Source organism: Onychomys torridus, chromosome 9 (assembly GCF_903995425.1).
Source record: "Onychomys torridus chromosome 9, mOncTor1.1, whole genome shotgun sequence".
NCBI classification, from domain to species: domain Eukaryota; kingdom Metazoa; phylum Chordata; class Mammalia; order Rodentia; family Cricetidae; genus Onychomys; species Onychomys torridus.
The window spans coordinates 2,581,736-2,607,827 of NC_050451.1; the positions used below are offsets into that span (position 1 = coordinate 2,581,736).

The following is a 26,092-nucleotide window of genomic DNA, read 5'->3' on the forward strand; positions in this document are numbered from 1 at the left end:
GACAATCAGAGTATCCAAGCCTGGGAACACAGGCTATGACATAAGTACACCTTCAAGCTGGGGACATACCTTACATTATCCCATTCAGCTCTTATTTATGGCTATGTGAGAACTTCACTTAGGGTCTAAATTTTAGATCATTTTGCTGAAGAAAAAAAATGGTAGCAAATGAAAGCTGTGTGGAAAAGAAAACAGCCAGGATAAGAAACCCGCAGTGAGTCACCAATCAGGGAGTCCATGTACTATCAGTGATAAGAACAAAGAAGTGTTTGAAGTTCTCTGGAATACAAAAAGCTGACCTGGCACAGAGTGACAGATCAGAAAAAAAAAGTGCAGCCTGCGGGCATCATAGGTCTGGAGACGTGTGAATGTCAACTGATTGATCTCATCATTCGTTCACCAGGTCTCCCAGCCTAAAACTTCTCTCCAGATAAGACACTGCTCAGTCAACATCTTCATTCAGCTCTGCACACCACCAGATGTGCAGACACCACAGCACCACTGTAGACAGGTCAAGGGCAGAGGGCAGAGAAGTCTTGCTTTGTCCACACTACAGGACGTGGGAGTTCAGCTCTGCCACAGAGACTAGGGCTGAGTTCTTGGTCTTTCCAAGCCTTCTCATCTCCATAAATAGAAATTTATCCCTGTATCCCTGAGGCTGGCCCCATGGGCCTGTAGATTGAATCACCAAACAGCCCTACACTTATGAAGGCTCATACTTGCTTAAATGCACTGCTGACAAGAGTCTACAAAGTTTCAAACAAAGGTCCTACATCTCTAGTTTGCTCTTGGCCCTGCTACTGGGAAATTGGTCCTGTTTCATGAAGTTGTTGGAAGGTTTAAGGAAGAGTGATCTGCGTGGCATGAAGTGGTGCACATACATCACCTCAGCACTTTGGAGGCTGGGGCTTCAGAGCCAGCCTAGGCTACAGTGTGGAATGACAGAAGGAAAGGGGAAGAGGAGGAAGGAGGAAGAGAGGGAGAGGAGAGGAATGAGGGTGAGAAGAAGAGAGGAAGGAAGGGAAGAAGGAAGGATGGATAGAAGGGTGGATGGATGGATGGATGGGTGGATGAATAGAAAAAAGAAAGGTAGGTGAGAGAGAGAGAGAGAGAGAGAGAGAGAGAGAGAGAGAGAGAGAGAGAAAGGAAGGAAGGAAGGAAGGAAGGAAGGAAGGAAGGAAGGAAGGAAGGAAGGAAGGAACAAGCCAGGAGAACAGGACCAAGATGGAGGTCCAACCGACGGGTGTGTGGAGGAAGATGAACGTTTTCTTCTTTCCTTTTCCCAACACTGCTGATGCATCTGCTCTTGGCCCTTGGGCCCTAGGTCATAGGAGAGTTGGTGGGACAGATTCAGGCTAAAGACTCAGCTAAAGTGACCAATCGTGAGGCATTTTGCCCTTAAAGGGTCTCACAGACTGCTGTGGAACTGTATCACATGCCTTGTGAGCGGTTTAGTTGTTCACAGGAATCAAAGGCCCAAGAAATCACAGACCCCAGTGCGAGTGCTATTTCCTTCTGATGGTACTGCCATGGGCAATGGCCATTGGGCAACAGGTAACAAGCAAACCAATGAGAGCAAAGGCCTTTGAGGTAAGTAGATTGTGGACTGTTGCATTGCTGTGACTAAATACCACGAAGAGTAAGTTAACAGATGAAGGATTCATTATGGCTCCTGGCTTCAGAAAGGTCAGTCCATCCCAGTGGGAAGGGCAGGGTGGAATAGAGCAGTTCATACTAGGACAGCCAGGAAGCACAGTAAAGGAATACTGGAAGAGGCCAGGGCAAGCTATAACTCCAAGAGACACCCCATCATCACCACCACCACCATCAAATGACCCTACCTGCTCCATCCTCCTACTTGTGAGAAGCTGCTAATAATGGTGCCTGTTAGGAATCAATCAAGGGAGGAATCCATCAGCTAGGTCAGGGCCCTCAATAACACCTCTGGAACCCCCCAGACACTCGAGGAGGTCTCCAGAGCTTTCCTAGGTGCTGCTTCATTTGTTAAAGTTGAATCTAAACAAGTATAGCAAGCATTGCTCCCCAGATGGAGGGGCTGCAAGTCCAATCTGGGTACTAACCAAAGATGGAGGGATGTGAGACATTTGTCTTTCAGCTCACTGCTGGAGATGACCTTGTCTCTTGTGAATGATACTCATGAAATAATAGAAGCTGATCAAAAGGAGAATCCTTGTGCCAGCGGCAAGATCCAAGGCACTGAAAAGAAAGTCAGTTAGATACACTGCCCTTGGTCCTACCAGAGTATACTGTGCCTCCAAAGCCAGTGTGGCCCTCTGTGGGCATGATTTCACCTAGCAGGGTGGTTTCTGTCCCAGTGGCCCAGAAAGCTACACCTTCCCACTGTTCCTGAAATCCACATCTTTCCTGAACCGAAGAGCTATCAGTCTTGTGCTTTCAGAGAACAGGGGATAAGGAAAGGCCACAGGCACCTGTGTCTGGTTTCGAGGACTATGGTACTCAGTGCTAGACAACCATCACCAGGTGTCAGAAGGGAGACATGAACCGGTGCCACACAGCCAGCAAAACCATGACTGAGCCAAGATCAACAAGGATCACAGCAGCAGTTAGAAATTTTTGAGTCCTTAGTTGATACCAGGCACGTGTTGAGAATGCCATATTTATTATTACCTCACCCCCTCTGCCGGTCACCCTTGGAAGGAGTTACTAATCATCTTCATGTTCCACACCAAGAACTCAATCTTGGTCTAGTCAGTGGACATATTCTAAGTCATACAGCTAGTCAGTGTTGGAGCCTGGCTACCCATCTCTCACCATCCCAGAGGGATAGAGCCCTCTGAAGAGGCACATGGGGTCTGTCATGTAGCTCCTAGAGGGCAGTAGTTGCTGTCCTAACTCAGTCAGGCTGACAGCCCTTCCTTTCCCTCAAAGATGTTGGTTAGTGTGACAATAAAAGGAAGTTGGAGATCCATGCCAACCATACTTATCCCACATCAAGGAGAAGAGCAATCCCTTCAAATTCCATTATAACTTTTCTCTTTCTCCTACCAATTTAAAGCAAACATCTGGGGGGGGGGGCAGTTGTGAAAGGAGTTGAAAAGCATACTTTTAAATGAGAAACACATGCATGGTTATTCTTCATTGTGTGTCTCCTGCCCCCCAGAGTTGAAAAACAAGTTGACATTACACAAAATGTACACAGTGATAGAAAGGTAGGCAGAAGCAGCTGGGCCTCAATGGCCACCCATCCAGGAGCTGTTTTCAGAAAACCTGCAGAAGTCACAGAAAATTGCACAAGAGCTCAAAGCCGGGCCCAGGTGAGAAGTCCTCGTGTTGAAGACCAACATGCTCGAGTCATGGAGCTCGAAGCAGGCAGGAGTGCGTGTCTGCTTTAGTCAAGGAAAGGGAGTGTTAGAGACGGCAGAGACGGCCGAAATGCTGGCCCCTGGCCACGTTTTAGAGTATTTCTTCCTCCCACACCCCTGTTGGGCACAGATAAGCCCGAGTTTCAAATACTGGCTCATCCTCTTTTTAATCCCCTGCTCTTAGCACAGTGCTCAGTTGCTCTTTTGACCGGCTTCCAAGTCTGATTTCCCGAGTTAGCACTTCCTTACCACTCAGCTACAGGAGAAGTCATGAAGTAGCCTGGCATGGAGGTGCCATGGGTCTTGAAGGAGAGCTGCAGGGCCTTCCTTGCACTTCCTGCTATTATATACTTAAGAGTCTCAAATATATCCATGACAGCTCTGCTTCAAAGGCCTTTGTTCTTTCTGGGAGGCCAAGGGAGGGAACGACTTCTAGGAGAGTCCCTGATACCCATTCCAGGCTTTCCTCACGGGCCTAGGCATTCCCAGGAACAGAGCTGGTATAGCCTCGAGGTGCACAGGGCCAAGGGGAAGCTGTCTTATCCAAACTTTGCCCAGGGGACCAGTTCCCTATGAAATTCAGCAACACTCATGTCTCCACCAGTGGACTTCAATGGACCTTGCTCAGGAGAAGGCTGAGAGAACTTTCCTTGATTTCCTAAAATTGTATCACCTTCCATTCCTGAACCCTCGACTTCTATCTTGTGGTCCTGGCTTGTGAGACAAATCCATGCCTCCTCTCTGCTCAGGCAGGAACTTTTCTCCCTTTGCTGGTGACCGAATCAACTGACTATGCTGTCATCTCAGTACTGGCCTCCGACGGACTCCATGCTGAAGAGACAGAAAACTTGTGAGGAGCTCAATCTGAAAGACCAGCACGGGCGCAAAGTGTACCATCTCAGTGCAAAGCTCTGAAGTGAGAAAACAAGTCATGCCCGGGCTGTCTTTGTTGTGTTTTGTTTTTTTCTACTCAGGTAAACCGAGAGCACCAACCACCCAGTCCTTACCTTTTAAAGGAGCCCATTGTCAACAACTTGCTCATCACAGCTCCCTCCACCTCACCAAAAAAATCTCCAGTCTGTAGGAAGACAAGAAGGTCCATGAAGAAAGTAGAAATAGAACACATCCAAACAGCAGGGGAGAAATACAGGCAGACTGACTCTCTCTCTCTCTCTCTCTCTCTCTCTCTCTCTCTCTCTCTCTCTCTGTGTGTGTGTGTGTGTGTGTGTGTGTGTGTGTGTGTGTGTGTGTGTGCTGGAACTGAGATAAAGCAGAGGCAGGTATTTCGGACTTCGGTTACAGAAAAATGGGAATGTCTGTAGCAGTCCAGTAGCTGTGTGGTAACAAAACCAGTGAGCAGATGGGAAGTCTTCACAGTACACAGGGGATGTTGCAGAACATGTGCTCAATGAAAAAATTAAAACGTGTATGTATACAAGATCACACATGTGCATGCACGTGTGCACACACACACACACACACACACACACACACACACACACTCTTGGACAGGGCAGGCAGTAATCTGGACATAATCCTTTCTGATTAAAATGCTACTACATACAGACAAAATGAAAACCTGAAAGTGCTTCCTAAGCTGTAATAAAAATAATGGTTTATAATGCCGAGATGATCTGCTTAGGAAAATACAAGAGTCCACTTCCTATGCCCTAAAAAGTTCTCACAATCCATCCTTTTTCAAAATCACTTTCTGAAGAATGGTCTCATTTTGTCTCTAGATTCTTAATCTAGTTACTAGGACGAAGACTGCCCAGTATCTTGGGAAGAGAACATAACTTCATCATCCCTCTGAAGACCTATCCCCTCACCCGGTGCCATCTTCAGGCGATTGCTAAGCTAAAGCTTTGGCATGTCTACTTCTGGCTGTGATGAGGTTTATAAACTTTGCTCGGTAGAGTGAATGACTAACATCCTCCTGCATGCTCTCTGGCCTTCGGGAGTCACTAAGATAGAAGTGTCCTATGGGTGAGGGCACAAACACTGTGAAGGAGCAAGGCTTGCAACAGCAGCCTTCTGCTAGCATCCTGGAATGAGCCAGCGTAGAGCAGTTGAGACCACCCCCCATCTCTATTCTGGGTGTAGCTTGGGAGGGGAAGGAGGTGGCATTACAGTAAGAGTGTGATTACATTCGTTCCTTAGGCGAGGTGTTAGCCAAACCCCAATTCCATTGCACTTAGCTTAGTGACCTTGATCATGTTTTCCAGGGTTTGTAGGCAGTAAGATGTGTATGTGTGTGTGTGTGTGTGTTTGCACACTTCAGCAAAAAGAGTCAGGAAGGAGAGGAGGAGGAAGGAAACATTTCTCTTATTGAATATCAAGCACTTCCCTTCCCACTTAAGGGGCGTTTGGAAATGCTTACATGCTCTGCGGGCATGTGCCACTGCTGTTACAAGGACATAGGTATTTTATGTGTGTAAATATGCCAGTGCCAATGGAGCTGGCTGTCAGATGGAGAAGAATTATCCTAATTGGGGTGCAGGAAGCCAGACAACATCAAACAAGCCTGAACCAAGCAGGCTGGCGGGCTCCCTATTTCAGGAGGGAGAAAGGTTCCCTGCAGGAGCCATGGCTTGCTGAGTGGTTTTCTGGGCAGGCCAGGGTTTACTGTGGGAGAAGGCACTCCATCCCTCCTGAGCCCAGAATTATCTCAGCCTTGTGTGGGTGGCTGTGGGAGAGTGACAGAACTCCTTCTTTCAAGCAAGGATTCTGGGTTCTTCAGTGTCTCCATGTTCCTCTGACTCAAACAGGCAGGCTACTACAGGCTGCTGGGCTTTCTAGCTGTCTCAGAGACTGGCCTTGTTTCATGGGCTCATTTATCCTACCCAATGTCCCATGATACTCACCACTGAGACTGTGGGCATCAGGAGCCTGGGGTACATTTAAACGCTCTCGGGAGAAGAGCAGAAATGGAATCAAAAAGTCATTTTCTGAAGTCCCTATCCCTATGCTCAGATCTTACAGAACCATGTTTAAAACAATGAACTAATTTATTGGGCATGAATGGGCCTATCAAATTGTTGACTCCTTTCAGATGATTTTAAAGAAAGTTCGTGTGTGTATGGGTATGTGCATGAAGGTTAAATATCAGAAGGAGAAAAAAAATCTTCTTAAAGTTGCCCAAAGTCTTAAAGCACCTCCAACCTTCAGACAAAAATTGGTTTTTAAAAATCCATATTGTGTGTGCGTGCGTGTGTACATGTGTGTATCTGTGTGTGGTGAATGTACACATGCACTTGTGAGTGTCGTATGTATATGTGTGCATGAACACATGCATGCACGTGTTTATAAGTTAGTGTATGTGTGTGTGTGTGTGTGTGTGTGTGTGTGTGTGTGTGTGTGTGTCTGCATGTCCCACAGCACAGCTGTATTGATGACTGCTTTTATCTTGTCCAGACTGTCATTCTTTGTTGGTCGCATGTGCAAACTTCTAGGACTTCCCTGTCTCTGCCACCCATCTTACCAAAGGAGCACCGTGACTTCAGGTGCCCAGCATGGTACCCAGCTTTACATGGGTTCTGGGGATTTGAACTCAAGTAGGTGCTTCACCCACTGATCCCTCACCTTAGCCCCAGGAAAATTTTCTTTTGTAGCTCAGACAACTCTGAGGCAAAGAATCCTGTGAATTTAACATTTATGAGTACCAGAACAGACCCTGGCCTCTGCCTCCCTGCCAGCTCCACACCAGGAGGCAAAAAACGTTCTGAGGACTACTGAGAAGTAGTCTGTGACATTCTGAGAGAAATGAGGTTTACAACCGGCTATTGCCTCACATAATCACACACTGCCTCATATCCAAGTCTTAACTCCATAGTTTGTCCCCACCTCAGACTGAGGGTCAGCTGATCCTTTTTCGTGGAGTTGGGCATGCTTCCTCACTCACCTGTGTGTAGTCTTCAGACACCAGAATGAATCCATTATTGTCTATGAGGTAGCAGTTCACGGTCTAGAAAATCAGAATGTACATTTCACCTTCAGGCCTCAGAGGGCTTTTACACAGAATGATGTATTTCCAGACACAGAGACCCACACCCCCCTTTGTCGGGGAGGGGAGGGGAGTTGAACTCAGGGAACTGAAAATACTCGCTGGCTCTGGGAGTTAAGGTTCTGGTTAGAGTAAGTTTTGTAGGGTTGACTTGGCAAAACAGTGGAAGTTGAGACAAGGAGACAAGGAGGAGAACCAGCCTTGGAAGACTGGGATTGGGATACAATGGGTGCACACAGGAGAACAAGGAACTGAGGTTTGTCTTCCATTTTCCCTTTAGAAGGAAGTATTCGGAAGCTTTTCTTTGTAGCAGCTGCAGTGCCAGCCATTTGGAAATCCAAATGCCAGCACAATGCCATTACTCTAATGATGTATTAATGAAAACACCGTGTCAGCTCAGGGGACCATCAGGGGACCAGGTAATACTTTTTAATTTGTTCATGGACTGAGGCACGGGGGAAGGGGCAGCCCTCTGTAAAAGGGGCCCCTCAGGCCTCCTAAAGGTTTTCAAACTGTGTTTTTAATTGGGAGCTGGATGTGGGGGCAGGACCACTAGCTTTTGGTAGCTCAGACTTATAAATTGTGGGGAGCAAGGTAAGGCAAACAAACTCCTGCTTCCCCCCACGCTCCTTTAATCTCCCCTGAATGGCTTGCTACAGGCGAAGATTTAATTACAGTGCTGTGGAGTTTAAACTTAAGGCTTAATTCCGTCCTTGATGGAACTCCGTTTCTATTTATTGCAGCTTTACATACCGACAGCAACGTTTAATTTGTAACATATCTTTACCCTGAGCTAAATTCCACTTAGCTCCAGGCCACCACCAGGCTGGTGTGTGCTGGGACATTGGCCTAGGCACAGGGCTGGTTTTGTCAGGCATGAAAGGACAGCTGTGAGGAAGTCAGAGAGACCTGGCTCATACGTCTAGCTCTGGGCTGGTCAGTGCTGGGGAGTGGACAGGATGTAAAACTACAGCAAGAACTCTTTTTTGTTTGTTTGTTTGTTTCCTTTGATTTTGTGGGGGGTTTTTATTTTTGCTTTGCTTTTTGAGACAGAGTTTCTTTGTGTAGCCCTGGCTGTCCTAGAACTCGCTTTGTAGACCTGGCTGGCCTCAAACTCACAGAGATCTGCCTGCCTCTGCCTCCTGAGTGCTGGGATTAAAGCAGGCATGGATGTTGAGATGAATGCAGAGCTTGGCTTCATTTATCCCAGGGGTCAGAGGGCTGCTTCCTGCCTGTTCTTGCTTTCTGCAGAGGCTCTCGGCCTTAGGGACGCTGCCCCTGTCTTGCCGAGGACCACAGTGAACTCTAGGTTCAGCAGACAGCATTAAAGAAGCGATCTCATAAAGCTGTGCTGCTGAGACAGACGGTCGCCACAAGCTTTATGTGGATTTATGCTGAAATTTGCTGAAATCTGTTTCAGATGAAGACAATTATAAACTCAGTCCGTAGACTACTTGAGTTCTAGTTTAATGTTCCAGTAGGCTACTTGAGTTCTAGTTCAATGTTCCACAAGTCCCATAGTTAGTGGCTGTGCTTTAGCATATCCATTGTTGTGGAATGTTGCCTTGAACATCCTCAGTGGGACTACACACATTTGCTGTGAGTGACAGCTCTGTTCCCATTGGGCCCATGTCCTCACCGATTCCACAGGCATGCTGTTCACTGTGCAGATACAGATATCCCCAGCGCACTTAGCCCACGCCATTCAGTCATGCCGCGTGTGCTGAGTACAGAAGTAGATTCCATATTCCTTTACTGATCAGTCATTCACTCCCCCCACAGTTACACAGAGAGTCTGACATTCCCATAGTTTCTGCCTCAATTTCATATTTAGATAATTAATTCCTACCCAAACATCCCAGATATCATCCTTTTATCTCTGGTCCATATCTCTGTCTAATATTTACAGGAGGCAAGGCAATATATATATTACAAAAACCAACTGGAAATCTTTAGAGAGGGCACAACATTATTAAGTCCATAGGAGTAAGAATGGAGGAACAGTCCAGTCACATGGGAAGCCCCGGCCATATTAGGATTGATCAGAAGGAAAACTATCACTGTAGAGGAGGCATGGAAAATGCTTTCAGAGACATTGGTTTCCAAAAAAAATAAAATGGACCAAAAGAGACCCCATTACCTCACTGGCCCCATTCCCTACTTTATTTCTTCCTTTGGAAAATAGAGTTGCAACTCTACTCAATTTTAAAAAATAAACATATTTCCATAAAAATTCTCCTGAGAATAAGGCCTCATTAAAACTTGTTGTCAGATGAAAACATCCGGTTCTCACCAACCTGGCTTCCTGTTGTCCTCACATTGGCCAGTGCTGGCTGGAAAGAGGTGGGACACGGGGACACTAGCATCTTAGGCATGTGACATATTCCTCCCAGAGCCCCGCTCTCTGCTCAGATGGAAAGAATAGCGTGAGACTTCTACATCTGAGGTGAAAGCTGCTTCTTCATTTAGTGTCTGTGGCATGAGGTATGTCTGTACAGGGCATGCACACATGTGTACAAGGCCAAAGGATGGTACTGCTGTCTGCCTTATGGCCTTGAGACAGGTCTCTCACCAAATCAGAAGCCAGCTGTGCTGTCTAGGCTGGTAGGCTAGGAAGCTCCAGTCTGTCTCCACCATGGTCCCAGGTTTAGCTTCTGACATGGGTGCTAGGATTTGAACTTAGATTTCCATACTTGCACAATGAGCTTTCTTACCCACTGAGTCATTTCCCCAACTCCCCCCACTTTAAATTTTTTTTTTTTATTTTTCAAAAATGTACAAACCACAAAAGTAAGGAATGGCAAGCCTTGGTAAAGAGATTACAACTGTCGTAGGAAGAATTTTTTCATAAAATATGGTTGTAAAGACAAGGAAGAGGAAAAATGAGGAAGTAGTGGGAGATGAGGAAGAGGAAGAACTGAAAGAGGAAAGACAAGCCCTCCTCATATGAGATGGCCATTCAGATAGCCATCCACATTCAGATGGCCAGGAAAGGAAGTTCCCCTTGGACAGAGAAGAAAACTGAGGCACAAGGTCACACAAATAAGCATGTGGGTTCTGACCCCAGTGCTTTGTGACCTCAGACCCTCTGTTCCTACTACTGGCTGGTTAGTCCCCCTTTTGGAAGACATAGGGCCTCAGAGGGTCCTGCCTGCTCATGGAAGGCTTTCTTTGAAGAATGAAAACACTTAACCCATAGACAGCTAAGGCAGATCTGGTTTGCCAGAGTAACCACAGAGCAATTAAAAGGCCTTAACAAAAGCAGAAAAGTCAGACAGACCATGTCCATGCCAAATGCTTGGTGTGTTACAGCTGAAAACAAGCAAAACTCCTAAAGTGACTGGTTCATGGGTCTGTTGGGTCAGGTGGAAATGACCCCAATGGCAGGTTGCCTAGATCCTTGAGCACAGCAAATGTTAAGCTAATATCTGCACCCAAGAGAGTAATCAGTTACAGCTAAGAGGGTTCCTGGGTGTACACACCACTGGCTGAGGAATAGCTATGAAAGAAAGCACAAAAGCCAAAGACAGGCTGGAGTCTAGAAGGGTACTAGCTGATCCCCTGGCCATGGTCAGATTCAGTCTGTATCCTACTGGGTAGGGACATAAAGAAGAACCATGAGGTCCCAGCTGCCAGGTCTCCAGAAAGCATGGCATACTACAATCCAGTGGGCAAGCACTGCTGGGCACATCTGTCTCCTCTGTACTGAGAACACTGGGCTCTAGCAGGACAGGAATGTTTCCTCCTTGAACCATGTATCCCGTTACCATTTTTAGGGGTACCTTTTCCCTGTTCCATGAGGATACCAGGATAGGAGCTGGCAGCAGAGGACATGTCTTGTTGGACTTCACAGTCAAGTTTGAATTTCAAGGATCTGCTGAACATGTAAAGATTTGGTCACCTCATTTGGCAAGAAGCAAGCATGCCATCAGTGAGGCTGACAAATCACTGAGGAAGTCAGAGCAGAAAAGATGCCGAGTCACTCAGTGGTGTGGCTCATTGATGGAGACCTAGGCCACTGGCTCCGGAAGGTGTCATTATGTTTTGAGTACAGGCAGTGCTATGCTATCTGCCTGTAAATGCTGAAAGGCAATTTGAGTGACCATAGGACTCCCTGGACACCCTCTGTAAACAACCCATGAGTTCAATTATGGCCAAGGGGTACAGTAGCCTGGAGTCAGCCCTTGGAATGAGAGCGTCCAGTATGAGGTATGGCGAACAGCTAGGACAAAATCATCTACTGTCAGGTCTGATGAGTTGGTTTTAACACTTGCAACAAATATGATTCAACTGCCTTTCCAGTGGAAAGAACCAGGAGTACTTCCCTAGCTTAACCTCCACATATCACTCCTCCTAAATGAACCCTGGTATCTTGGAAGCTGACTGTAAGTCACCATATCCCTAAGGGTCTACTAACAGGATGAAGGCTTGGGGAGATGAGAAGCTTCAAGTTCTGAAACACAGGGTAATACAGATGCCCCAGCCACATTTGGACCTTGCAGGATGAGGTTGCTCTTAAAATGTGGAGAGAGGGAAAAGAGAGTGAGAAGCAGATTGCTGGTTTGTTCCTCTTAATCTTTCTACAATGATTTGTTGATTCAGTATTGCTCAGAGAATCTGATTAAAGTTGACTGAGGCACACATGCAGCTTTTATGACAAAATCCTGGTGTGGGAACTCGGAAGCTGCAGACTGGGAAGAAAGGGTGATGAGGAATGAGAAGGCACAGTGCCAATTTCAGTGTTCACTGGAAGGTACTATCAAGCCTGGGGCCGAGATACTGGCTTTGGAACCAGAGGCTCTGACTGGTGCTATCAGTGTGAACTTGAACAATACCTGGGTGTTCTAGGAAGCTACTGCAATTCCACAGAGGAGTGAGAGGGCCCATGTGGGATGGGATGGCCATGTGAATGAAGGCTGAGCACCTTGGCTGGTGATGAGCAAGACCCTAAAGAATGCATAATGTCCACCCACCAGTGAAGACTGGCCACCTACCATGTATCCTTTTCTGAGGATTCACATGCCACAGTGCTACAGTTTTGCAGAAAGAGAAGCATGGCACAGTTTTTAACAGGAGATCCTGGGGTGTGGATGGGGCTTTGAGATGTTTGTTTTAGGAGATTCCTTCTGTTTGTTTTGACTGGTGGAATTCACTTAAGAGCTTGGCACTGTGCAGCATTGCAATTTTGGTGTGTGTGTGTGTGTGTGTGTGTGTGTGTGTGTGTGTGTGTGTGTGTGTGTGTACGGGCAGAGGAGGGATCTTGTATCAGAGGGTGAGGTCTGGATCTCTGGCTCACAGAAGTATCACTCCTCAGTACCTTTTCCTCCAGGTCTCCCAACCAGATCCCAAGCGCATCTCTTTGAAGCAGACTACCCTTGCCTTCCTCATCACTTTCTGTGTCCTCTCATTACAGACCAATTTTCAAATCAAGATACTGTATTTTGGGCTGTAGAGAGGGCACAGAGGTTAGAGTGCTTGCTTTCCATGCATGAGGAAGGGAGCTCACATTCCCAGAAACCCAAGTAAATGCTGGGTAGGCATGGAAGCTCTTCTGTAATTCCAGCCTCAGAAGGCAGAGACAAGAGGGGATCTGTAGAGCTAGCTGGCTTGGGAGGCTATCCACATCAAGGGGGCCCAAGTTTAGAGACCATGCCTCAGTGAATAAAGTAGAAGACCAAGCCAAGATGATTTCTGACATGGGCTGCATTTTGCATGCACATATACACACAAAGAGAGAGCGATAGATAGATAGATAGATAGATAGATAGATAGATAGATAGAAACAATTTTTAAGAACCGTTGCTTTGCAAAGGGGTAACTCAGAAAAATCATGTCTTGTAGGATTCATCTATGTCCTTCCTCACACTAGCTATTAAATGATCTCCTGACCTATGAACTCTGCAGCCTGGGTGTTTCCAGATATGGATGTATCCAGTTGCTTGGATGTTGCCCTGTTCAACTCTGTCATCATTCAAGGCATCTTTCACATGTCAGAAGAAATTCTTACCCAGACTCAAAAAGTCTCAGTGATTCATAGCCCACACCAATCTCTGTCTCTTTGGAAGGAGCATAGAGCTACATTTACCATGAAGATTTTTGACCTCTCACAAGGTAGCCATTAACCTTCCTCTGTTTTTGCAAAATACTAGTGTTGTCCATAAGTGATGGGGTTGATGGATAGGTGAGTGGGCAAAAGTGGCTGTACTGCTGGGTCATACAGAAATGGGGGGGTGAGCATGGCCTTTCTGTCCTCAATACCAACCATGCCTTTTCTATCACCTTGGTGCCCTTGCGGGAGTGTTACCTGCCTGCCTGTCCTTTTTCATGCATTGGGTATCATTTCCAAATGTCCTTTCTTTCTCCATCTTTTGTTGATTTGAATGTTGCTTCCTCAGAGATGTTGTCTCTGACTGGTGTGTCAAGCTTCTTGACAGCATATATCCTGATTGGTAAAATCATCTGAGTATCTCTTGCTACCCAGTAAGTATCGTGGAAGCAGTCTTCCTACTCCATCCTTTGAGGTCAGCCAGACACTTACTTACTCCAAAAAAGGACCCAGTCAACATCTCAGGAAGGAATGTGTAAATGCCCGAGGAGTTCTTTTACAGGCTCTGAAGCGGACATTCCCCCTAGGTGGAACGGAACTCCTTATAACTCTTCCTCATTCCCATAACTGGGTCCTGCCAATCACACGCCTCCACCACTTCCTGACAATCTAAAAATGCCTTCCTACAAGGTTGAAACATGCCTGTCCACATACCCCCACCACCTTGGCAGCACACACTTGCTGGGGCCCAGAGTGTGCTGATGGGTCAGTCCCTCCGCCAATGTGTGTCTGGACAGTCTAAGAAAGTGGACCACTCTCAGTGTGGTGGCACAGACAGACATACAGGTTCAGAATGAGCCTTGAAGTTCATTTTAATGGTGTATTTGATGATCTGAGGCCATCTGTGGAAGAGAAAGGGCAGGAGACAGCTCTATGGGCCTAATGAAATGTCACAAAAAGAGTGATATTGGCAAGTGTCTGCTGGAAAAAATGGCGTTGGGTATAAGTGGGAAGTCAGGGTTAGCTTTCTCGTTTAAAGCAATGTCAGCTGGTTGCCTAGAGCTAAAACTTAATAGTCAAAAGCAAAATGGATGAAAATTTCAAAGTGCAGACTAGGGCACGATGAACATGAGACCCAATTTACAAAAAAAAAAAAAAAAAAAAAAAAAAGAGTGGGGGATCGATTTAAGGCTTACTTTTCAAAGTCTATGACTCTACCCTAGGCACAAGAGAATGATGATGGTACTAATGATGGCATTGTGGCCTGTGGTAATTGTGCCTTGGTGTGTGTGCCATTGCCACCTGGGACTTTAGACCCAGCTGAGTCACCACTCTATGGCAAGAATAGTTTGGTGCATGTTTGGTTTATGGCTAGCATCAGTGAGTGTGTGCCTTTTCTAGGAGCTACAACAGAGTCTTCCATTTTTTTCCAATGCATTCTTTACTGCAGCTCTGGATATTTCTACAGTCCTTGTATGGCTGAAGAAGCAGGGTCAAAGAAAGGTTTGGAAGATTGTCCAAACATTGTTACCTACTTTTAGAGTCAGAGTTAGAATCTCAACAGTCTAACCCCATGGCTTGTGCCTTTAAACACCATGCTACAGCACCCACGTTACCAGACAGGAAGTAGCCAACAGACTGGATGTTTCCAAGCCCAGATGGAAATCTTTCTTCAGTTGTCTTCATGTCGGGAGTACACCCAGGTGGTGTGAGTTGTAGGGAAAAAATACCATCTCTTGTGTTCATAAATCCTTTAAACAACTCTGCACATGTGCAGCCAACCACCCATTCTTCTGACCAACTTTGCAAACTAGCATCCACTCTTCCATCGAGCGAGCCAACCAACCATTCTCCTTTCTCTTACTGCAGCTTGGATTTGCAACAATACCCACCATAGTCTGTGATATACCCTTTTGTGCCATCTGAGCACTCCAGAGAGGCAAGGGGGTGGAGTTTAACCCAACAGCTCACACTAACATGCTGATGTGTCTTAAAGCCAGAGTGGAAATCTGAGTCCCCATAGTTAGTCTATGAAGTTATCCCCAAGCTTACTGAAAAGGGTGTTGAACATTCCTCAGAGAAAATTATTTTTGATCTGATGATCAGAAAAAGTTGGGCTTTTGCTGAAAACATGACAGATTGGCTTTTGCTCTGCAGATATGGTGACTCATACAATGATCATGTTATGATAACAATTTTCCTTTCAAGCTGGCAGCTAGACCACTGGGAACCAAACTTTTTGTTGTTGTAACTCTGTTCTGGACTCTTTTATATTTATGTTCTTGTTTTCCATTTACCTACTTTTAAAAACTTTACTCCTAACCTATGTTCTCTGAGTTGAAATTATGTTTGGTAAACATTCCTGAAATCCTCATGGTAACCAGAAGAACTGTAACTATCTGACTATAAAGTTTGGTTGATGGATTGACAGATGTGTAGCTAAAGCAGAGAGAAAGGAAGGCAACCTAAGCAGAAGCAGAAAGGCCACCATGATTCAGTCCAATGGCTTAAGACAGTGATATATTAATTTCTTCCATTGCTGACCCAATGGATTCAAATTCCTCGCTCCAAAGAAGGGGGAGGGGGAAGGGGAAACGATAGAGAAATGTTAGGTGGAAACAGCTATAAGTGAATGGAAACCTGAGTTCCCCAGGTCTCAGCTCCAGCTTTGCAGCTTGCTAATCACATGAAATGAACCAAACCACTTGTTTTTCTTGTCTTTGGTTTTCTTCTCTTTCCTTCTACTCCCTTTAATCTCCCTGCCCAGCCCTTTCTTTCTGCCAGGGTCTTACTCTACAGTCCTGGCTGGTCAGGAACTCTCTATGTAGACCAGACTGGTCTTGAACTTAGGATGCCCCTCCTGCCACCACCTCTTGGAGAAACTCTGGGATTGCAGCCATACACCACCTTGGCCTGCTTTATCTTTGATTGTCTTACCTATACATAGAGCCAATAGTTCTACCTAGTTCATCTAGTGTTCTGATGGTGGGAAGAAGATGAGGCATGGAGACAAAGCTGTGGGAACTCTAATGTGATCTTTAAATGGGAGTCATGTATTTACTTCCTGTAAATAAAACACCAACATTCCAATAGCACAGTACAGGAAATATCTAAAACCTATTTCTCTGGCTCTTAGAACCAAACTGTGTAATTGGGGATGGGGGGATGGGGAACGAAACAAATGCTCGCACTCTCTCTCTCGCTCTCTCTCTCTGAAACAAATTCATTCTCATTCTCTCTCTCCCTCTCCCTCTCCCTCTCCCTCTCCCTCTCCCTCTCCCTCTCTCTCTCTCTCTCTCTCAGACCGGGCTCTATTACAGCAGCATTCCTTCTGCAGAATGCACCATCTAAGACTTCCTTTTGGCCAGATACATGACCAGGCCACCTTACCTCATCATCGCAGCTTATGGAGCATTTGCCATCCAGGGAGGCACACTGTGAAGGGAAGAAAAAAGGGAACCATGTTACCGGGTCATGCTAGCATTTGCAGCAGCTGCTGCTTAGCTACGGAGGTCAAGGCCTGTGATGCAAGAACCAGGTTTCATCCAAAGGGAACGTTTTCAGAGCAAACTTGGCTGTGCTCTCTAGAGTCCAGAGTCCATATGATTCAGAATCAGAGTATAAAAAACACAATGTGGGGAGGGCTGGCCCTTTTCCATCCCTCTTAATTTATGTTGTCATTCAACACTGATGATATCTCTCAAAGATCTCAGATCTTTTGGTAACAAAAGGGATCATTATGTCATTACTTAATTTAAAACTATTTCTCAATGACTTGAAAAGGAAACTCCTGCTTATGCTCTCAGTTTGTAGTTTCCTGTCATATCATAATTTAAGAAATGATAAGCTCTTTGTGCATCCATCTTTGGATGGGTCTCCAGGTCGACTCCATATTGTGAAATAGTATACATTACATACAGGATTGCTCATTTTGCTTTTTGTGTGCTGATTTCACTTTTGCTCAAAATATCCTTCTAACATTTAGAACTGGGCAGGTGGAAACAACTTCATGGCCTGCCATTTCTGTTCAATACTCCTCAGACACCTAGGATAGCTTATTTCACAGAGCACAGCAAAGGGGAAGAATGCCCTGGATTTTCCAAGGTGCAATAGCCTCTTGAAGTCCTTTGGCCAGGAAGGCAGATTCATGCTTTGACAAAGCAGGTCATGCAGTGGCCTTCTACAATGCAATAGGAGAGGCACAAATAACTAGCTGGACACGACAATGTGATCAGAATAAAGTCATGCTGAAATAACAAAAGGCCCCAATAGGAAGAGAGAAACGCCCTTTGTCAAATCACCCTCTTGATCTCCTAATTCCAACAGTCCCTAGGAGCAAATCCCCTGCTTTGCCCAGCATGTGGTGTCTAACATGCTGACAGCCAGAGTTTTACTGTGAAATGAATGGTAATCTGAGGAGCTGGCAATTTATTTTACAAACAGTCATCAGAAATCTGGTCCTGCTGGCCCCAGCTCCCCACATGGAGACACCTGTGTAACAACAGAGCCGCTAATGCCTCAAGATGCCACCTGGAACTTACCTGTCTGCTGGCAGTCCAGAACTTCCTCTGGAAGAATTCAAGTTTCATCTGAATGCCTACAGCTGGGGTAGATTATAAAGAAAACCAAGCATCAGAGACCCTTTTACACAACTATTCCAGATTGTCATTGGAAATGATCTGTCATGGCTAGATCTGACATAGCATACTGGAAAAAACAAAACCAAAAACTAACAGTGAACCATACACCTACACCCTTACAGCTCTGATCTTTCTTCTTACAGGTAAGGGAATCTCAAGGGTCCCTGTGCTCAGAACTCAGTCACAAACTGATCTCAGTGTAGGTGTTCTTTATAGTGGTATTACTTCAGTGTGCATTTCTAAATTCCATCTATCTGTAGCCCCAGCACAAGCTGACATTTGTCATTAAAAATATCTAGACTATCTCTTCAGTTCCTTTCTTGGCTATTACTTTCAGGACTCAATACATTTCCCCATAGTGTTTTGGTTTTGTTCTTGTTCTTTTAGGTAGAACATCTGAAAGGCAGGAAGCAGTCACAGGCTGGTATTGGTGGCTGCTATTGGCAAGGGAGTCACTTTGCTCTGATGTGACTAGGCTTTACTGGCCCCCTAGTGTCCACACCCCAATGCCCTTCTTTCCCCAGGAGATGGAGGGAATACACAGCTCTGGGTGTCTGTGGAAATCTTTCTAAGGCAACAGTAAAGGCTGACTGCAGTGACAGATACTAAGAGGAAAGAAACTTTAGGCAGTGGCATTTGGTGGGACCTTACACCTAGCACATGAACAGGCTTGTCACATTTCCCCCCAGAAAGCCACAGCAGCATAACTCAGAAAGCAAAGTGGTCATGGCCCCAATCTCATCAGATGGCAATACTACTTTACAGGAGTTCAAAGAATGATTCAACAGGACTGGCAATGGGGGGTGGGGGGATGTTAGCATATACTCTAGTGTAGTTGTACATACTGGCCTGGTAGGCATGGCCTTTCTAGGGTTTGCCATGATATCTGCACATTGCCTGTGTGCTACTTCCCTTCTCTTCAACACTGATGGTAACTTTAAACTAAGTGATAACAGCACCAACAGAAAACACAAGTAGTAAGACAACAACAACAACAACAACAACAGACCCTCGAGGGTGATTGTATCATTAGAATTACAGAGAAAGATGAAAACTGTAAGTAAGTTACTTTTCATAGTTGGCTCCCAACAGAATGGAATGCCCTGGGGAGCTCTAAGGAAAAGATGCCAGGGTATGTTCATATGGCTCAGACTCTCTGGAGGTGTAAGTGGAGGCATAGTTTTTATAAAGGTGATCATATATATATAATACAAAGGATATCTGCTCTGGAGTCTTTAATATCCTGGCTCTACAGACCTACAATGTTCAGTGTTGGGCATCTGGTGAGATCACCAATTGAGCTACACCATCCTAGCCTTGAAGCAAAGATCAGAGAATGCCTGAAGGAAGCTGATCTTGGAGTCTGGGGGACATTTGTAGCATTTCAAATAAAAATCTGTCTTTCAAAATGCCTACCAGGCTAAATCAGGGTGCGTATGAACACATAGCTGGGATTTGCTCAGGTGCACGAAGTGCTAAGGGCTGCATCCTTTACTTCAGAAAGGCTTGGGGCAAGAACTTATGGTTTTATCCAAGTCAGTCAGGAGCAGACAGCAACTGGTTTCCGAGAAGAGGGCCTCAAAAGTGTTGCTAGGGCTGGCAGCTGTTGTCTAGGAGGAGCAGGAAGAGTTCCTGCCTTCCGCTTTATAATTCCCCAGCTGCCCTCCCTGGCACTGAGTAATTCTATTGCCATCTCTTTAGGCCAAGGTCAAGATCATGGCAAGCTGCAATGAGAGCTCTCATCCTACAGGACTAGAGTACAGGAGTCCTAAAATAGTTACTTTATAGCAAACTCCCCAGGGTGTTTCTCCTTCCAACGGTTCAGAGGCGTCTCACCCACCTGTCCCCTCTTGTGTTTCCCCAGGGCTTTCCTGTGTCCTTTCTGAGCACCTTTCCAGCCTCTGGCAGGACTCCTTCTTTACCTTCCTAATGAATCTAGCTGCTCCCTCCAGGGTGTTTATCCATCCCACATACTTGGAGTCTGCTGTCATCTGCCTCTGTTGGTCTTGTACCCCATCTCCTCAAGGCAATTTAATCTTCCCTCATGAGTCAGTTCCTCTGCCCCATTAATCATACAGGCAGGCCAACTTTCTCTGATCTCCCTCCAATGAGCTTCATCCTTGCCCTAGGCTTGATGCCCTAACTAAGACACTGCTTCTCTTGCGCACTGTCCTCTGGGCCATGTGGCTACTGTCCAGGGCTCCTAGGATCCTGATGGTAGCTTGTCTGCCCATTTCCACATGGCGATGTTCCTGCTGGTTGCCCTCATGCCAACTCCAGCAGCATAGCCCTGGCTCCCTTTATCACATTTGGACTTTCAGGGTTTTCCTCTAGACTTTTGAACACTTCTCTATGATCACATTGGTGGGTTGAATTAGTGATAATGTTCCCCCTGGCCTTCACTGTGCTAAGCTCCCAGTTGTGTGCTAATTGAAATGGATCACTCACCCTGTCAGCATCCTACTGAGAAAATAGCTCCATGGTAAGGGCTACACTATAGGCAGAAGCAAAGAATTCTGGGATATGAAGTCCACCAAGGGATCTGTGCATGTTATGGTGAGGAGATCTAACTCAGGGCAGAATAGGAATCAAGAGGAAATAGGAATCTAAATGGAGGAAACAGCATGGGTAAAGGCAGGGAGCCTTTAAGACCACACAGCTTTGAAGATTGAGAAGAGTAGGCACAGGGACCTAGGTGTGCATGGTGGGGTTGAATGACAAAAGATCTTAATTGTTAGTCCAAGGTATATGAAGACTTTCCTATAGGCTGGGGATTAGCTCAGGGCCAAATCTAGCTCTGTTTTGTAAATAAAGTTTTATTGGAACAGTCATTTGTTTACATATTGTCTGGGCCTATAATACCAAAGCTGAGGAATTACAACAGAGACAGAATGGCCCACAAAGCCTAAGCACTTACTATCTGTCCCTTTACTGCAAAAACACTGCTGACATTTGCTGTAGGTACTACTAAAGATATTTACAGAAGCACCGGGACCAGATTTGTATTTTTGAACACCCACTCAAAAGCCTGCCGAACAAATGCCAGGCAAAGGGCCCAAACAGTGGGCAACAGGACAGTACACAAATTTTGGCCAATGGTGCATAGGGTTTACTATTTCTTAAGCATGGAAATGATTTAAAGTATAAACCAAACAATAAAAAATAAGGGTAAAAGACGAGGCCAAGCATCACTGGGTTTCCTTTGTTTGGTTCCACATGTTTTTCCTTTTGAACTTTTATCAGGGTAAGCATTTTTACCTCGGCAAGCCCATTCCTTATACCACCCTCCACAACCTAAGTGGAACCTGAGGCATTTCTCATGCCCATCTGTTTGATTCTTTCAACAACATTTCAAGCCCTAACAGTGTATTCTGCTTCAAGTCAGTCTTGCTAATTTAATAAGGAAAACAAGGGCAGAAAATGCTTTAGTGAAACTCAAATCCCAGGGAGAGTGCAGAAAATAAAAACACCATTCCATGGGTTTGAAATTTTTTAGACAGTCCAGAAAATCATGAACATATTGTCCTGGAGTCTGTGGTACTCCTCACTTCCATGTGATTAAAATGTTTCTGGGCTCCTAGCTCACAAACTCCACCATAAGAACACAGGTTGCTTTTGCATACCGAATATACCCCAAACCAGTACTCCGTAGCATCCAATGTGCCTCCCAAGATGACCAGAAAATATATGGGTAGTCTTCAGAATTCAGCAAAACATTAAACTTGTTGTTAAGAGCATTGCTATCCAGAAGACGCCCAAGCCCATTCTGAGGAAATACTCAGACATCTCAGGTATGAACATCGCCTTGGATTTGAACTTTACAGGTGAAGGCTCTTGCAACTCTCACCATCGTGACAAGGTGGCTTGGGTCAAACCAGCGCAACACAATACAACTCAGACCTTCCCTGAACATCTTCCTCCTAGACTTCTTCCTTTTCCCAACCTTGTCACTTTCTACCCCCTCTTCCCAATTTCATCCTCTATTTTGTGTTTCTGTATCTATCAGAAACCCAGTAAGTGCTAGGTAGGAGGTATATTGTCAGAAAGATGCAAGATACAATAGGCAAGGGCTGGGAGGCTGTGGAGGGCTGGCCAATCACAGAAGAGAACCAACCTTGGGCTGACAGAGGCCATCAGAGGGCATCACTCATGGCCACTGGGCTATTAGAATGCCTGTGGTTCATTCATTCGAATACAGGTGCAGGCAGCTACCTCTGGTGCTCTGATTCTGTGCTATCAAAATTGATGGCTGCTGCTGCTGTGGCTATTTAAATTAAAAGTGAATACAATTCATCATTGGGCTCCTTAGTTGCATGAATCACATTTTAGGAGCGCCATAGCTTTGTGAACCCACAAGCTACTGTGGTCAGTATACTAATCTAGAACATTTTCACCTTTGCAAAAAGTTCTATTGGACAGTAGCAAGCAATCACAACAGGGATTGAAGGTAAAGTTCTCTGAGGGCCTGCCCATATCACCACTTCCTAGAGTCAAAAGAGATGAGGATGGCATATGTCTGGAAGGCTCCAAGAGTTCAGATGAGATAGGTCTTCTGTCACGACCCAACTTGGTTCTGCAAAGGGAAGTTGTTAATTATCTCGAGAAAACCCCCAAAGAAATGAATGCAATATGCTCAATATGGCTACCACCCCCAAGATTGATTTATTTTGCTTCATAAAATTTGAGAATACAAATTACATTTCCAGTGCTATTATATTCAAATGCACTCAAGATGAAATCATGCCTGCATCTCATATCACGTTAATAGACATGCATTCAAGGGTAATCTGAAACTCACCAAGTAACAATGTCACATGTAAAATTAGAAATAAAATAACATTTTCATATTGTATTCATTTAGAAATCATTTTCTGCAGGCTTGGCCTCAACTTGCAATCTACCCCTAGGAGCACAAATCTGGTTTATTAAACATTCACCAGGCCTGGTACGAAAGCTCCAACAAACACCCCTGTTTCTAAACATCCCCTGTCCCCCCAGCCATAGAACATGCTCACATGCACTTGGAAGGCTCATCCAGGATACAGAGAAGCAGTGCCAGCACTGCCAGTGAATTATAACTGAAGTGTGTTGCTGGAGAATTGTTTGTGAACCCTGTTTCTCAGTCTACTGCTGTGAGCCTTGAGGTCATCATTTTACTTCTTTCTCTATAAGGAGAGTCACATTGCCTCATTTCTGGAAGAAAAAATTGTGGGGCAAGGATAAGACTATAAAACATGAAGTGTGTTAGAATACTCTCATGGGCTCAAGCATTGGTAAAATGTGTTTCCATACATTTAATTATCTATTTCAGGACCAATGCACCTTTGATGACAATATTTTGAGACTAAGCAGAAAGCCCATCTCTGACAAATCTAAACTGTCTGTAAACTGAAATGTTCTGTAGGGTATAATATTGGGATGTAAACACTTTACAAAATCACACCAAACAAGCTCTTCAGGATTACTGAGAGGAATGGTCCACCACGCAGACAATGCCATCTGCTTCTCTGGAATGGTGCATAGTCAGTACAAGGCCAGGTAGGCAGGACACAGGATTGAAGAGGAATGTTATCATTGACATGGCCACCATCCACTCTGTGTGTGCCATGGCCATGTATTCAGCGGTTTGCTGACAGTTGGGGATAATGATCCTTGCTTTCTGGCTCACCAGTGGAGTCATACTCTGCAGCTTCCCTGTGCTCCCCTGACCACAGATAGAAAAATACTAACAGATTTCAACCCATGGCTAGAGGCCCATGATAGGAAGCTGTCTCTTTGTTATAGAAAACAAAAGTGAGTAAAATAATAAACGCAACAGGTGAGGAGGGTTTCCCATGCCACTTCTCTCTTGAAGTAGAACTTTGCTTTCTGGAAACAAACGTCTACCCAGGTTTTCCCCACTAGAAAAACAAGCCCCTTGCTGGTCAGATTTCTCAAGCAAAGTGATGGCCTGTATGAATGCTGGGTTAAAATCTCCTATCCAGTTCTAGCCCACACTTTGACAGTATCCGTGAATTGTTCTTATTTTGTCCACAATGGCAAAGATTGTTAGTTGTTATGGGGGAGGGGGGGAGGGCCAGGCATACTGGAGTTCCAACTTGCCTTAATTAACAGTCCACTGTAATAGTTGTTAGCCAAGCCACATTTGTTGAAATGTTTTCTTCTGTTTGTTTTTCAAAACAGTTAATTGCAAGTAGAACTAACAAGGAATTGGAATGTCACTTCTTTGGAATATTTCACAATTAACCCAGGCTTTGGAATAAGGCCACTAGTGGCACTGGAGTGTTAAAGGAGAGATCACTGACCTTCGCTGCATCAGTTCCAGTCCATTCCAGAGGTCTGAGGATGTCCAGAGAAAGGACTTCCCACAGGAATACCAACTGAAAACTGTAATGTGAATTATGACATAGCTCATCTGCAAAGTATTTCATGTGAAGACTTTAATGAATCACATGATGGAATGTCGGGCAGAAAAAGACAACTGAAATCCTGGGACTAATTTGGGTGAAACTGAGAACAGAGTAGCCTTGCTAAGTTGAGGGGGGGCTGTTCTATTGTCCCTCTGGGTGTCAGACTGACAAACCCAAAGGCTTCCTTAAAACATTGGAAGTGAGAGAAACAAAGTAGCAACAGCCTTTAGAAAGATACAGATCAAAGTAGTATGTGTTCATGGTGATCTTGGTAAAGTCTGGGGACTCATCCTCAAAGTAAGGCATTCTTTCAGAAACAAGGGGGTAAATCTCATAGCAGCAGACACTCCACATATTTTAGTTGATACCAAATGAAGAAATAGGGGGATAAAAGGGGAGGAGGTTACCAAAGGCATAGTTCACTTCAGAAGTATTCCCTGTGGTATGTGGGAGGTAAACCTTCTCATACTGTACAGCAATGCTTTCAAATAACAAAGAGCTATATGATGTATGTCTGTGCTGAAAGGGAGGGCAGAGAAATGGGGTGCATTGTTATCTTTTGATTGACAAGATGATAGTGGAGGATTTTCTTTGAAAAGTCATAGCTGGAGAAATCTGTTTTAATCTAGAACTTTCTCAACCTACTGTCTGAGCCTGGTTTCTGGGGACATAGAGAGGAAGGCCAGGTGTCTTGGCTCACACATCTCTTTTATGACTACTTTTCACTCCAGTCAGAGTTTCTTGGGAACAGTCACCTTTTGTAAAGTCTAATAAATGACAATTATACATGTTTCCTCCATTTGGGTTCTAATTACTTGACTGAATCAATGTTGAAAAGAATTAACAGGACTTGTGGAATGGAATAATAATTTTTTCTTTACCCCTGAGGTAATCTGGAAGCATTTTCCAGACTTCATTTGAAGAAACCTATATTCCCCCAGCTTTCCAAGGCTGCTGGACCTGGCATTGAATGGTTTTTGTCAGATCATTTTATGCTCACAAAACTCTTCAAATAATATGATTTCAATAAAGATTTCAAGGCAATACATTAAGAGTTGATTCGCATCCCTTCACCCTTTCAGAATAAAACACTTAAGCCTCAGGTTTCATTGTATTTTAATCGGGACTACACAAATCATGGACTATTAAGAAAATTATAAGCTCCATATTACAGGTCCCTAGTTAATAATTCTTATTAGGTCGCCACCTAATAACGTTCACCAAAGACATTATAACAAAATCAGGGGGCAAATTTCTAAATTTTCAAAACCTATAATAGAAAGGCCACATACACTTGCCAAACACCTCTGAGCTGAACGTTTGTTACTGTGTTTAATACAAAGCAACAGTGAAAATATTCTCATGGGCAGCTCACAAGGCTGGGGAATGGCGCAGTCCTCCAATTCTAAAGCTCATGTTACAGGACACATAGAAGGCAAGAGGAACTGACCAGACACTCAGCTTCCAGGGAGACTCTGGGCCCACTGCAAAGCTGCCAAGCTCTAGTTCCCTTTAGGGATGTGTGGGAACTTGGGGTCCACCCTGTGCCCAGTGGGTTGAAAGGAAGTCCTAGGGCTTGGCTCAGCTTAGTACCTTGTGAGGATGTTGTGTAGATGCCCCCAAGTTGTTGATGCTGTGGCAGAAATCTG

At 45.0% G+C, this 26,092-nt stretch overlaps 1 protein-coding gene across 2 annotated transcripts in view; it reads right to left on the reverse strand.

Annotated features, from left to right (window-relative positions):
* The window catches only part of Cacna2d3 (calcium voltage-gated channel auxiliary subunit alpha2delta 3), an 844,799-nt gene that overhangs the window by 65,185 nt on the left and 753,522 nt on the right, over positions 1–26,092 (reverse strand). For both annotated transcript variants that reach the window (XM_036199702.1, XM_036199701.1), the window contains 4 exons: positions 17,935–17,996; positions 16,784–16,828; positions 7,246–7,308; positions 4,352–4,422 (listed from right to left, as the gene is read on the reverse strand). In XM_036199702.1, the coding sequence (XP_036055595.1) occupies positions 4,352–4,422; positions 7,246–7,308; positions 16,784–16,828; positions 17,935–17,996 (241 nt within the window). The remainder of the gene's footprint in view (positions 1–4,351; positions 4,423–7,245; positions 7,309–16,783; positions 16,829–17,934; positions 17,997–26,092) is intronic.